Consider the following 13,731-nt stretch of genomic DNA (forward strand, 5'->3'; position numbering starts at 1 on the left):
TGCATCAATCAGTTGAATTCACACAAACACTTCATTTTCCCTGACCCACACAACCTTGCGAACCTTCACTTTATTTAGTAATTGCCAAATGTTTCTTCGGCCAAACACTGCAATTGTTTCACTGGTTAACACCTTCTTTCTGTACAAAAAAACTGCTTTGTGCCAATTACTGTGAATTTTGGCCTTGTAAAAACAATATAGAAACAAATGAAAATGACACGATTTCATAAATTCAGAAGCTCATGACCTTCAAGCTTTTAGCTCTGGTTCAGAGCTGGGTTTTTTTTTAGTTCAAAATATTCCTTATTTGGATGTAAGGTAGCTCGTGCGTTTTCCCGCACGTGCAGCATTGATCTTATTTTTGTCCATATTTGGGCATAAATTAGGTGTCGTAAAATCCCCAGCTTTGTTCCAAGCAAAAGAGTTGCAAGTTACACGCTTCAAGGTCATGTGCTTCTTCAGTTTTATATGATATGTCCCAACATAACTGTCTGTCCTATTACTCTTTTTCCCCTTTGGAATGTATGATTTTCGTTGTCATAGCCAATAAGGATCAAGAATGTTTTTACCCCATCGTAAGCAAAACTAAAAGAAACACTCCCTTCGTTAATCAGCAGTCAGTCAAAACCACCAATTTATTTGAAAACTAGACGCTCCAAAAAGCGTACACTGGGTTGCCTGTGGTACGTGTTCAACAAAAAAGGAAAGGCACTGAATTGGGTGGTATTGAACTGCAGCGTTCCAGTTCATTTTTTCAAGTGGAGGGTCATTAAGATCATTTGAGGGGTCACCCACATGTTGCGCCAGCAGAGGCCCTCACATTTTGACATGAAAATGCTTTACTATTGCCATAAAAACTATCCAGTTAAACTCGCATATCGCACAACATGATAATTTCATAAAGGCTAACTTTTCCAGCGAAATATTTTGAACAAACAGCATATTTGCTATTAGAGGCAAAAACCCCTTCCTATTTCATTACGTGCGTGAAGACAAGAAACTCAATCGTGTCAAATTACCATACGTAATTGCAACAAGCTGCCAACAAACTCCGTGTCAAAAACGCAACTAAATAAATATCCCACCAGTGTTCAGCATCAAATCCTTTACTGAAAAACCCTTTACTTGAACTATCAAGCAAAAAATGGGCAACAAGCTTTTTTTCAAATAATTTTTGACTAACAAGAATGAGTGAAATTTCCAATTGTTACCGGACGTCTGTGCAGAACTTACTACCAACAAATATAAATAAGCTAGACAACAGAGATCACAGATCCAAGTTATTCAATTCCTTCTCTGTCTTTGTTAAACCCATAAGTTACTAGAGAATTTTCCATTTGATTTCAGTGTTGTACAAAACACCACTCTTGTACCATATTAGAACTACAGCTCACTTTGATTACGGCTCGATGGGCAACAGATTGTTGTCGAAGTCCATTGCTCGTCGCTTTTAAGATTCCACATATTTATTTTTCATCGCCTGTCTTGTTTATTCAATTTTCGTTCCATTCTTTAGCTCCATAAGAGTACATTTTGTTTAAAGATCCTGCAAAACGCCATTTGCGTTTCAATCTTCGACGCCATTGCAGGTTTATGAAATATACTACTGTGTCAAACCAGAGAAATCTACGCTTTTCTACTACCCCCTGAAATCCTACCAAAATACGCCGGGAAGACTCTACTCACAAAGACACCACTTAGCAAGGGAGTGATAGGAAAGACTTTCCCGGAAAAAAAAAACAAAAAGAAAACCAACAAATCCCACCCATTTTCCGACTGGGATTGCCTGGCAACCCAGTAGCTAGACGCTTCCGGGAAGCGTACACTGGGTTGCCTGTGGTACGTGTTACAGAAAAACAGAAGGCACTGAATTGTGTGTTGTTGAACTGCCGCATTCCAGTTAATTTTTTCAGGTCAGGGGTCATACACACCATTTGAGGGGTCACCCAGATGTCGTGCCAGCAGAGGCCCTTTTACTCACACGTTCACACTTTCAATTATTTTGTATTGTCCTGTCCCATTTTGAGGTCTTTTAGTTTTTTAAGCTTTGGTAATAAATTCAGTTTACAGATAACAAAACACGCTCTTGAGTAAAATTCACTTGTTTCTTCTTTAAATAAATAGTCTGCAAAAAAACTAATTGCAAATTGCTCTGACGGACGTTTTCCTGTATGTAATGCATGTCTTGCAGTTGCACTAAGCAAACGTTTATTGCTTACACTAAGATGTTGTTTCCACTTCATAATTCCCTTTCTTTTCAGTATAATCTGATACCAGGTCAAAACATTTTTTGGCTTTAAGTTTGTACCAAAAAGTACCGTAAAAGCCGGGAGTTAACAGTAAAAGACAAGGCAAAAGACAGATGAAGAAAAAAGTTAATAACATAGTTTATATCTATAAATCTGAATCGAATTCTTATCGAAAGATTAGTGACAATCGATCGTAAAAACACGAAAATTTCTGCAGTCTCTGACTTTTATGAATGAAGTAAAAGGTCATAATGTTCTGTCAAAAGGAAGAAATTGATCACATGCTAGGCAACCATAAAGGTGCACGTGATCACATTGTGTCAACTGAATGAACTACGGGAAAGAATGTTAATCGTTCGTCGTTTTCAGAGTGAAACAACGTACTTTTTAGCCAAGAAACTTCCGTCTTTGGTTTTTTAATTTTGTTGTAATATTTAACTGAATATTTAAATTTCATCTGTCGGGTCAGGAAGCCTTCTTTTTCGGGTTCCTGAGAAACGTATCTATTTTGACTTTAGGGTGAACTATTTACACAATCGCGAGGTTGAGCAGCCATGTAGTTGCATCTATGAGATACAAAAACAGACTTGCGAATTATCGCAAATCACAATGCTGACAAGCACAAAAGCAGAAGAAATGGTTAATAAATATGAAGTCTGTTACTATCTGAATGTTTTTGTGTCCGAGAAAAGGGACATATTGTCACGCAAATGATGTAATTTCATGACACTCAAAATTCGCAAAAAGGGTGTTTCATGTAAACAATATTCGCACTAGTAAGTCGTAGCAATAAATTGGATTAACCAGGAAGTTAAAGAAATACTCTTGCCTTCCCAAATTAACTTCATTTTACACTACAACGACAAACTCATTTGTCAGAGAAATAACATTCCTGTCTCCTCGCGTATCACATTTCAAACCACGTATGCAAATTTGTTAACTCATTTTCTCCGCGTCCCGATTCCCGCGAAATTTTTTTTCCTTCAAATATTAACAAAAATATTATTTCTCGTCAAGCGTTGCATCTTTTTTTGTTCAAATAACTGCTAAAAATAAAGATTTTTTATCGATCTATCCGTAGATATTTTTTCCATAATTTAATATTCTCTGCACGCAATAAATTTAGGCCTCGTCCACACTATGCCGGATTAATTTGAAAACGCAACTTCAGGTGCAAAAACGGAACAAAAGGTTTCCGTCCACACATGAAAACGGATAAAATGTTCTGCGTCCACACTACAGCGTTTTATCGGCGGCACAACTGCTTAATCTCGCTTTGAGCATGCTCACAGAAAGTATACATTTGAAAATTTTCTCTCCGTTCTTCAGCGACAACAACTTCGTTAACAAAGTGATGATGAATTCATAAAGGCCACCTTTTCCAGCGAAATATTTTTTGAAATAAACGACATATTTGCTATTAGAGGCAATCCTTCTTTCAAAATATTCTTGGCTGTCACATTTCTAATTATTTTTTTCACCGAAAGACTGTGCAGAGAATAGAGATCACAGATCCACTTAAGGTGTTCGCTTCCTTTTTTGTCTTTGTTGAACCCATAAGTTACCAGAGAATTTTCCATTTGGTTTTAGTGCTCTACATAACAGCACACTTGGTAAAATATTAGAAATACGGCTCACTTTGATTTCGGCTCGACGGGCGATAGTTGTTGTCGAAGTCCATTACTCCTCGCTTTTAAGATTCAAGATATTTGTTTTTACTGCTTGTCTTATTTATCAAATTGACGTTCTATTCTTGAGGGTATATTTTGTTTAAAGATGCACTAAAACGCCATGCTCCTTACAATGACTTTCGACGCCATTGCATGTTAACTAAATGTTCTTCTGTGTGCACCAGGGAAATCTACGCATTACCCCAGCCCCCTCAAACCTATCAAAATACGCACAGACTCTATGCACAAAGACACCACTTAGCAGGGGAGTGACAGGCAAGACTTTTACCGACATGGAAAAAAAAAATTAAAAAATAAAATAAACCAAGAAATGAAACGCAGATTCCGACTGGGTTTGCCATACCTCAGTAATTACACTTACACGAAAAACCATACTCTGTTAAGAAGGTTTCTGCTAAACACCAATGGATATATGTATGTGTACATGTGCTATTTCTAATCCCAAGTATTAACTTTTACCTTAGAAAATCAGTCATGTAAAGAACAAATACAATGTTTTTTTTGCTAAAAGAACACACCTGAACGCTGATACACACAGAGCTGAAGCTGGTCATCAGTACTTTTTGTTGCCGTTGGATGATCCTTTAAATTATCGTCAACTCCATCAGTGACATCGGTATTTGGACGAAACTCTCTTTCATCTGCATCTGAAGTTATACAAATTCTTTGAATGAACGAAAACTCAATATTGTCAGTCACTTATTACAAATATTATCAGTGTTAGGCATGTGATTCATTACCTTGATTAATATTCGCGTTGTTTTCAGCGCTTTGTTTCGTTTTTTTTTCGTTTTCAAAGTACACTACATGAAACTTTTAAGACCAACCCCCTTCAGCCCTGTTTCCACCTGTCATGGTTTTGACAGTTGGAAAGCAGCGTTAACATTAATACGGTTCGAATTTTAATTTTACATGATCCTTTAAATTATTGTCAACTCCATCCGCACCATCGATGTTTGGATAAAACTCCTCTTCATCTGCATCTGAAGTTGTAGAAATTCTTCGAATAAGCGAACACCAATATTGTCGGTCACTGATCACAGACCTTTGCAGAATGGCAAGTGTGCAGCTCTGCTAGTCGCTCACCTCACAAATAACACTGTCTTTGCATATGGACAGAAAGGGCCTATACCCGAAATAAGATGGTTCAATGCAGATATCGAAATTCCCAGCACAAAACAACACACCCTCCTTTAATACTGGTTGCAAAAGGATATACTAAGTGCAGACAGCTTCTCATTCTGGATTTATGAGTTGAGCTGGGACTACTCCATATCACCTATGCAACACATCATCCACCCAGTATAGTACATCAGTTGGACACATAATCTACCCGTGACTCAGTTGTGTCAAAACTGACGTCAGAACTCCGATCGCGTTCCCGTGAGGACTGGCACATCAACAGTAAGCTGGGAATAAATGACAGAGTTCAATGTATTGCGCACAAGCAGTGCCAAATTCCGTACAATTTAGCCAAGGAGGCAGGGAAGGTAAAAGCTTAGGATAATGAAAGCCCTACTAGATGACCAACCCTTTAATTGGTGTACCAACCAAGTTATAGCCCTTAAGCCGCACAATTCTAAATCCATACGCTCTTCCTTAGGCATAGGAGTTCCTAATAATACTGTTCTCCAACTACCAACTGCACACGAACAGTGGAAGACATTAATTTTAAGCTAGAGGATTCTATAGCATCTTTACTGAGCTCCATAAAAGTGAAAGATACTATGCATAATTTCTCGACAAAAGCAACAGAAATCGGACAACCTTCTGTGGAAGAAAACAAATGAGATGCATTAAATGAGAGTGTAACGAGATAAAAAGATGAAGATCTTAGCACAGGATATCTTTGATAAGGAAAGGGATATGATACCATTGCAGGGTTAAGTGGTGTGCTCCATATGAAGGATGACTTACATTGTGCCTGACAAGAACGACTAAGACAAGGCTCTCAAAGATCTGCTAGAGCATAGAAGCTCGTTTACCAGCGAAACCGTTCACCATCAACCTGCAGCACTTTGACAACCAACTAGTCTATGGTCTTGGCAAAGAGAATGCTGCTGATTACCTTTCCAGACACACGCTCTGAAACATTAAGGTTGTAAGACTGAAAATGTTTTATTTAAATTGTGGGAGACATCATACAACTTGCCAGAACTACTGAGACTGCCACAGCATAAATTGCTTGCGGCTATAAATGATACGCAGATCACACCAAAACAGTTATACGTGTAACCTGCTGGGTTAAGTAAGAATACAGCTTACAGCAGCATAATAGTCATCGACACATGCTCCACCAAGGGAGTACAAGAACGTGCATCTATAAGGCACGTCGTTCGCAATATAGTTGCATACACCACCTATAGACACCCCCGAGATGTACCAAGATCTCCAGAAAAGCATCCTTCTTTTTCACAACAGCAGCTACCATCCTTGCAAATCAGAACCCCAGTTTTTCAAGACAGCCAATTTATTCCAAGAGCTCAGACACAGCGAAGGCAAGTCCGCAAGTAATCAGCCGATTTTCATCCTTAAGAGACTTCACGAACCTGGCGGGCTGTGACATCAACACTTTCAATGAAAGACCATTTGTATCCATAAAAATGAAGAAGCAGGTTCCAAGAGTAAAACATACACTGGAATCAAGAAGCAAGTTGAGAACAACATTTCTAGCTGTTTACCTTGCCAAGCAAGTACAACAGTCATTTACCGTGAAACTATCATAATGACCCTTGTACCAAATGGATCAGAGGTACAAACATTGGCATATAGTTGGTGCTCACCCCCATCAGGCGAATTTGTCTTAGCAGTGAATTAGAAGACTACTCAAAATATCACAAGATACCAGAGGTCCCGAAAACAGACAACAGAACCCCTTCTCCCACCATGAAAGGGACAGTTGGAAGAGAGAACCCTTCATCTTTTTAGCAAACTACAGAGACGGTGGCATATTCAAACTTTGAAAAACGACACGTACGAGGTATGCATAAATAGAACTATGAGAGTCAAACTTCCCACTGTCACTCTAGCTACGCTTTTACAATAATTTTGTGCAAGTAGATCAAATCCCTTGGTGCAAGAGGTCCTGAGTTCGATTCTCGGATCTCGCATCCTTGTTTCGACTTCTTTTCTTCCGTGTAGCTAATTAGCTTTAAACTCCCGTAAAACGGAGCACTGATATGGAGAGGGGGGAGTAAAATGAGCGCACCGTCGACCTCAGGTTTGTCAATTGAATTGCCGTTACGAGTTATCGACGTTAAATATGGTTACTTTACTTTACTTTACTTTCACTCTAGCTACCCTTTTACAACAATGTTGTGCAAATAGATCAGATCCCAAAGGCCAAAAATGAAGGCGTACACTGACATCAGGCAATACACCAAACCTCCCATTCTCAATGCTGGAGATCTCAATAAGATTTAACACTTGAGGCAAGCCCACATTTGCATGCACAAGTACTACTTGATTTTGAAGTACAAGAGGAACTTACCAAACCATCCCCAAGTAGGGAAACAGGAAATGATAATAATTATTACATCACTTACCACAAAACCTCCTGTCCAGACTCAAAGGTGTACAGATATTAAAAATTAAACCTGCATGGTTTTTGGGCTATAATTGACCTTCTGCACAACTTTCATAGGACACCATAGTCCACTTGTTGAATTTGCTATCTGATAATTGTTATGTAACGTAGTGCTCACGTGATGCAGCCTTGTTCAACATGCCTTGTTCAACATGCGCTCGACTCTCTTGTGTGACCATAACATGATGTTTTGAGCGGGATTTTTAGCCGTCTACCACTTTAACTGGTAAAATAAAGCGCTGACATTCAAGGCGTCCCACGAGCAGGCTGTGAAGTCCTTATTTAAAGCATTTTCAGGCACACACCACCATCGAAGTTTTTTTAATTTCTTTCCAGAGAACAAAACATAAACATGTCACAGTTTTTTATCCTTCCGCCGTCCAAGATGGATATGACCTGTGATCTAGCATCAAAAGGGGAGTTCTTCAAAGACACCTGGAAGAATTACGACACCGCTACGAAAGTGGACAAAAAGGACAAGAGCACCAATACTGCTACGATGTTATCGTTTGTTACCTGTGTGTAGCTATAAACTGCCCAGCCTATGGTCAAACTTGAACCAAGTGCAAGACGAAAAATCATCTAGCCAAAGTTTGTCAGTCTACTTCCAATTCCAAGCAAACTGAAAAGAAATCGAAACCTGTGGAAAGGAAATCTAAACAACCTCGTCAGCGTGTGCATCTCATGGAAGAAGGTAATCTCACAGACGATGTAAGCAGCTATGACAGCATCTACACTTTTCAAGATACAGAAATAAGAAGCCATACGCTGTGGAAATTCATTTATCAGCCTGCAAATGAGAAGCCGCAACTCCTGTGAATTTTCAAGTAGACACGGGAGCATCTTACAGTACTAAAAAATATAGCCATGACTTCGAGTGTGCAAGAAGGTTATTGATAAAACACCTCAGCCCACCAACATCAAACTGAAACTGTATGACCAGTCAGTGATATATCCCATTGGCACTACTACACTTTACTGCACAGCGAATGGAGTATCCAAAAAAGCCCCAAAAAGCTAAGGTTGTGCCTTGATAATATGCATTTGCACAACAAAGGGGTTATACGCAATCATTACCAACTCTCACCATGGAGGACATCGCCCCAAGCTTACCAAAGCGAACGTTTTGTGTGTAGTTGATGCCAAGGATGGCGTCCTGCTCGTAGTTACTCGACAGCATGTTGGACATCCTTGAGCCAATACCTGTGGCTTCGCGTGCCTTTTTGAATCAAGTCAGCACCACAAGATTTGATCCAGGGTCTCAAAAGCATCGCAGTGATCCATAATGATGTGATAATATTTGGTTCTAGTGACTCCGTAGATGAGGTTACCGCTTTTCATTATATAGCATCAAAAGAAGTTGAAGAAGAAGAACTTACACTTAAAGCTCAGTAAAGAAGCGTTTACACACCGGCCAAATCCCAGGGGAAGATGGTCTACAAGCTGACCCTGACAAGGTCATAGCAATTCGTGACATGCTACGTCCAACAGATGTGCGAGGAGTTCAGCACCTCATTTGAGTAGTCACGTACAGTATCTATCCAAGTTTCTGCCACGCCTCAGCACCATCTTTGAAGCCTTTCGTCGTCTAAATGAAAGCAATTCAGTCTTTGATTGTCTACCACAGCATGAAGATGCCTTTGTGACGTTCAAGGAAATGATTACCCGAGCAAATGTTTTGCATTACTTTGATGTTAACAAAGACGTCACAACTAAATCCGACAGCTCTGAAGATGGTTTAGCCGCTGTTCTTACTCGAGATGGATACGCAATGGCTAATGATTCCACGGCACTCACGCAAAACACAGCAAAGCTTTGCCAAAATCGAAAAACAATACCTGGCAAACGTTTTCGCCTGGTTCAAGTGTTTTAAGACCGCAAGCCATTCTTGACTAATGACAATCTTTACCAAGCCAATACTAACGAGTCCCAAACTCCTGCAAAGGATACGACTCACACTTCAGAAGTACCCGTGTTTATTAGTGATTGGCTTTCTCAAGCAGCCATTCCGTAATGTTGTATCAAAGAAGGCGATTCACCTGACTATGTAATATTTCATGTCAATCAAGAAGACAGTTTCCGTCAAGAAATTGAAGAAATAGACCCAGAAGAAGCGATATTCGTCAGAGACCAACGCCAAGAGAGTCACTTAAAACTATGATTAAACTGATCATGAGTGGATGGCCAGATGACAAAATGAAGTCCCCCCTTGTGTACGTCAATACTGGACTTACAGGGATGAATTGGCGACAAAGAATGGCTTAGTCTTCCGAGGAGCAAGAATCGTTATTCCTTACTTAATGAGAAACGAAATGACAGCAAGTCCACAGATCGCAACTTGGATACAGGACACAATCAGCACTATGAGAGACATCATGTATTGGCCAAGAATGACTGCCGACCTGACAGAAGCAGTACAGAGGTGTAAAACATGCCAGCAGAGCCAACCTGATCTTCCAAAAGAGCCCCTTGTGACGTATCCAATTCCAAGTCTTCCATGGCAGATTGTCTCTAGTGATTGCTTCGAATGCTATGGTCATCGAGATTAAAAAAACTAGAAACCTTAACCGCCGCTAAGCTAGTTGATCAACTGTGGCAAGTATTTGCTGTTCATGGAATCCCAGTAATTTTGATCTCAGCCAAAGGTTCTAACCATGCTTCTGAAGGATTCAGCATGTTTGCACAACTCTGGTACTTTCAGCATCTCACTTCCAGTCTCCATTACCCAAAATCAAATGGGAAAGCTGAATCAGCAGTCAAGATCATGAAGTCCATTATCACAAAAGCCAACAAACAAGGAGAGGTCATCAAATTTTGGAAAGCCATCTTGGAATAGATGAACTCTCCTACATCTTTCCGGGGCAGCTCCCCAGTTCAACGCATCAAGGCGCGAGGAACAAGGTCTTTCCTGCCTTGCAAGGAATATCTATACAAACCCGAAGTATTGTCTAAAGTATTGTATTCAGTATTCACTCAAGTGGTACAGAAATGTAAACGTGCCACAGTCTTGTCATTGGAAAACCAGTGCGAGTGAAGACACACCCTCAGTTACCCGGCAGTGATTGGAAAGCTAGCATTAAGGAATGTGGCCCCTCACAGTTACCTGGTAGAGATGAATTGCCGTAAGTACTTCAGAAATACAATCCACTTGCGAGATACTGTTGAATCAAGCCAAACCCAATCATCCGTGCCATCTACAGACGAAGCCCAACTTAGCACTCCACATGCAAGCTCCTACATCTACATGTTCCAGCACTCGGCAAAGTCCCTCTTTGGCTCATGGCTGTTTCTGTTTAGCTGGTCTCATACACCGCAAGCCTTTTTGGAGACATAACTGCCAAGCCGGCCACTTCTGCTGGAGAGAACAGGACAGCCATAACACTTGGTACTACATCCCCTACTATTATCGAATAGTGTGTGTGTGTTCTTTAACGTCCCACGACAAACTTATGAACATAGAAGGTATTTGTGCGGAGACGTGGTCTACCGTTTATAGTCCTTATCAGAGAGGACTTAAAAGTCTAACCATTTGCAGATGAAATTACAAAGGTAGCACTTTCTCCTCGGTTATTTCAAGATCCCGAGTGATGATCCGCAGGGGTTTCCGAGCCCGCTACCTCCCGCGTGACAGCCCGATGCTCAACCCAATGCTCACCGGTGCGACGGTTCAAGCCACGTATCCTTCCAACAGCCACCACTTCTTACAAAGGCTTCCACTGCTTACAAAGGCGTCAACTTCGACAGGTTCTGTAATGGCGTCCCGCAGCAACCAAGTGACACGTACCAGGTCAGGACAAAACACACTACTAGAGGACTTTGTACAATAAGACCGTTGCCTTGTTTGAAAGATCTGTTTAATTAAGCCTCCCATTTGTTGGACTATTCAGTTTTGCAAAGTTGTTAAGAGAGGTTTCATTTAAACGAAGGAACATGTATTTTTATATTTCACAGACTTAGTTTTCTGCGATTGGAAGGAACTTCATGCACTATTTAAAAAACGAGTGCGAGTGTTTCATCAGCTTTATCACCAAATAGGTGGTATAGGTTTTTATAAGAGAGAATTGCTCAAATCAGTAGCCCATAACTAGTAGCGACCAACAGCCCTACATTCCTGTCATGGTGTTTTCAAAGAGCGCGATTTATTTTCATTTCCCGCGAATGAGTCTCCCGCAGGAGCCCGATGATTAATCACGTTATAGCATCACCGAACCGGAACTGTTTTTGTTTCTTGTGGAAAAGGTAGACTAAATATAGATCAGTCAGTAAAAATGCAAAGCTTAGTATGGGAGTTGCCCGCTCCTGGTCATGGGCTCCTGCTTTAAGTGTCCAGATAATTTACTGCTTGTAAAATGTATGTGAATTTACAAAATGAGGGGTAGTCCACAGGGGTAGTCCATGGACCGGGTCCATTGTCCATGAACCGGGTCCATTGTCCATGAACCTGGGGTCCATGTTTTGTATATGTCCTGGTAACCCTGCTAAAACACGATGCACAAGTTTTTGAAATAGCTTCTCAATTGCGCCTTGGTAATAAAGAAGAAATGGAAACATTCAAGAAGTTTTCACATCTTGTCGACAGAGTTTCTTCTTACCGAAAAATTGTACTGTTATGGTGATTTGCCTTTTCAGTTGAAAGGGTGTTAACTATGATTCAAATTAAGAAATGAGTTCACTGATAGAGTTTGATGCTTTATCAAACTCCAGGGTTTGATATTGCATGAAACTCTTGGATATCGCATCTTTGCATTGTTTAACCCGGGTTCCAAACCACATACAAGTGAGGAAATTGGTGTCTCTTGCTTGGATGATCACCCTATGAATAATTAATAAGTTTCACAATAAAAGTTCGTGTGCTCGACTCTCTTCTGTGACTATAACAATAATGGATTTATTGCGCAGAAAATTCCACTTTCAGTAGTCTCAACATTGTAGTTTGCTAATAATAATTGAGGGAGCTTTTTTATGTTGAAAGAAAAACAAAATTCACCTTATAATGTTTTGGTGTGCCTAAGGAGAAAAGCACTGACCTAGTGGTGTTTTAGTGAATCAGGGTACCAGTATTTCAGATATTCAGCAGTTTTATGGAACACCTGTAAGCCAGAAATTTGTGAGGACCATTGAATGAAATGATAGTATTGTTGTTTTGCATGAACTTTTACATGCATGGACACTGCACCCAAGAATTATATTCTCTCTAACTTTCAAAATTTATATTAATTAAAGTGCACCTAACCACAAAGTACTGTCTTTTGCAAAAGTGAAATGTCCAACCTATATTTTACTTTTGCTTCTCTTGATTTACTGTTAATAGTCCTAATGAGGTACGAGAGAGTAATTTTGTCAAATGGCCGAGCTAATGAGAGGTATGGGTCTATTCCTTTAATAGGGTCATGAGCTAATTTAGGTTGCCAAAGTTCTTTCACGCCTATGATGCAAAGTAGTTTATGATGTCATCGAAGGAATAGACCCATGCCTCTCACTGCCTCGGCCATTGGACAAAGGATTGCCAGCATGTTTCTCTTACATATCTTATGAGGCACGTTAACAAGTAAAATATATTGAAGCAAAGGTAAATATATGTTTGATATTTAACTTTGGCTAAATTAAAAAGTTTGTTGAGGCTAGGTGCACTTCACTGGCTGATGAGAAGTGAGGACTCATAGTACATAAGCTTAACTGGTTTAATAACCGAACTATAAACGGGCGGTTATGTCCAAGACCAGAGACAATAACAAGCTAAATCGAGCATATGTAAATAGAAAGATCTGATTGGCTCTTACTAACAATGCAATATCGTCACACCATTCCTTGTTTAAGAAAGGGAAGGGTAAACTTGATACAACAACTGGAAGATGCAAAAGTAATCTGAATAAAACCGAATGTCCTCAATGTATAGTTCCTTTGTGAGCTTTCCAATTCATAAAAAATATAGCCACTAAGTTCTAACACAGTCACTTCGATGCAACAAAGTCCTTTAGGTAACTTGATGGTTTCGAGACACGACCACTGCGAGTAACTGGCAAGTCAGTTGACTTTACAGGCTTGGTTGGTACTGGAATTTCTTTAGGCTTAGCACTACTGTTTACATTGTCTTGAGCCACTGATTCAGTGGCATCTGGGGGCAGTTCCTGGGAGATGCTTGATTCTCCGGATATTGGATTGGCAGGGGGGACCAATTAGTAGGTGCTACCTCCGGCGAGCTGTC

At 40.1% G+C, this 13,731-nt stretch overlaps 1 protein-coding gene across 1 annotated transcript in view; it reads right to left on the bottom strand.

Annotated features, from left to right (window-relative positions):
• LOC138021648 (uncharacterized) overlaps window positions 1–13,731 on the bottom strand; it is a 38,037-nt gene that overhangs the window by 17,123 nt on the left and 7,183 nt on the right. The window contains exon 2 of the mRNA XM_068868582.1: window positions 4,459–4,587. Coding sequence (XP_068724683.1) covers window positions 4,459–4,587 — 129 coding nt within the window. The remainder of the gene's footprint in view (window positions 1–4,458; window positions 4,588–13,731) is intronic.

The sequence above is a fragment of the Montipora capricornis genome, chromosome 10 (assembly GCF_036669925.1).
Source record: "Montipora capricornis isolate CH-2021 chromosome 10, ASM3666992v2, whole genome shotgun sequence".
In the NCBI taxonomy this organism is placed as follows: domain Eukaryota; kingdom Metazoa; phylum Cnidaria; class Anthozoa; order Scleractinia; family Acroporidae; genus Montipora; species Montipora capricornis.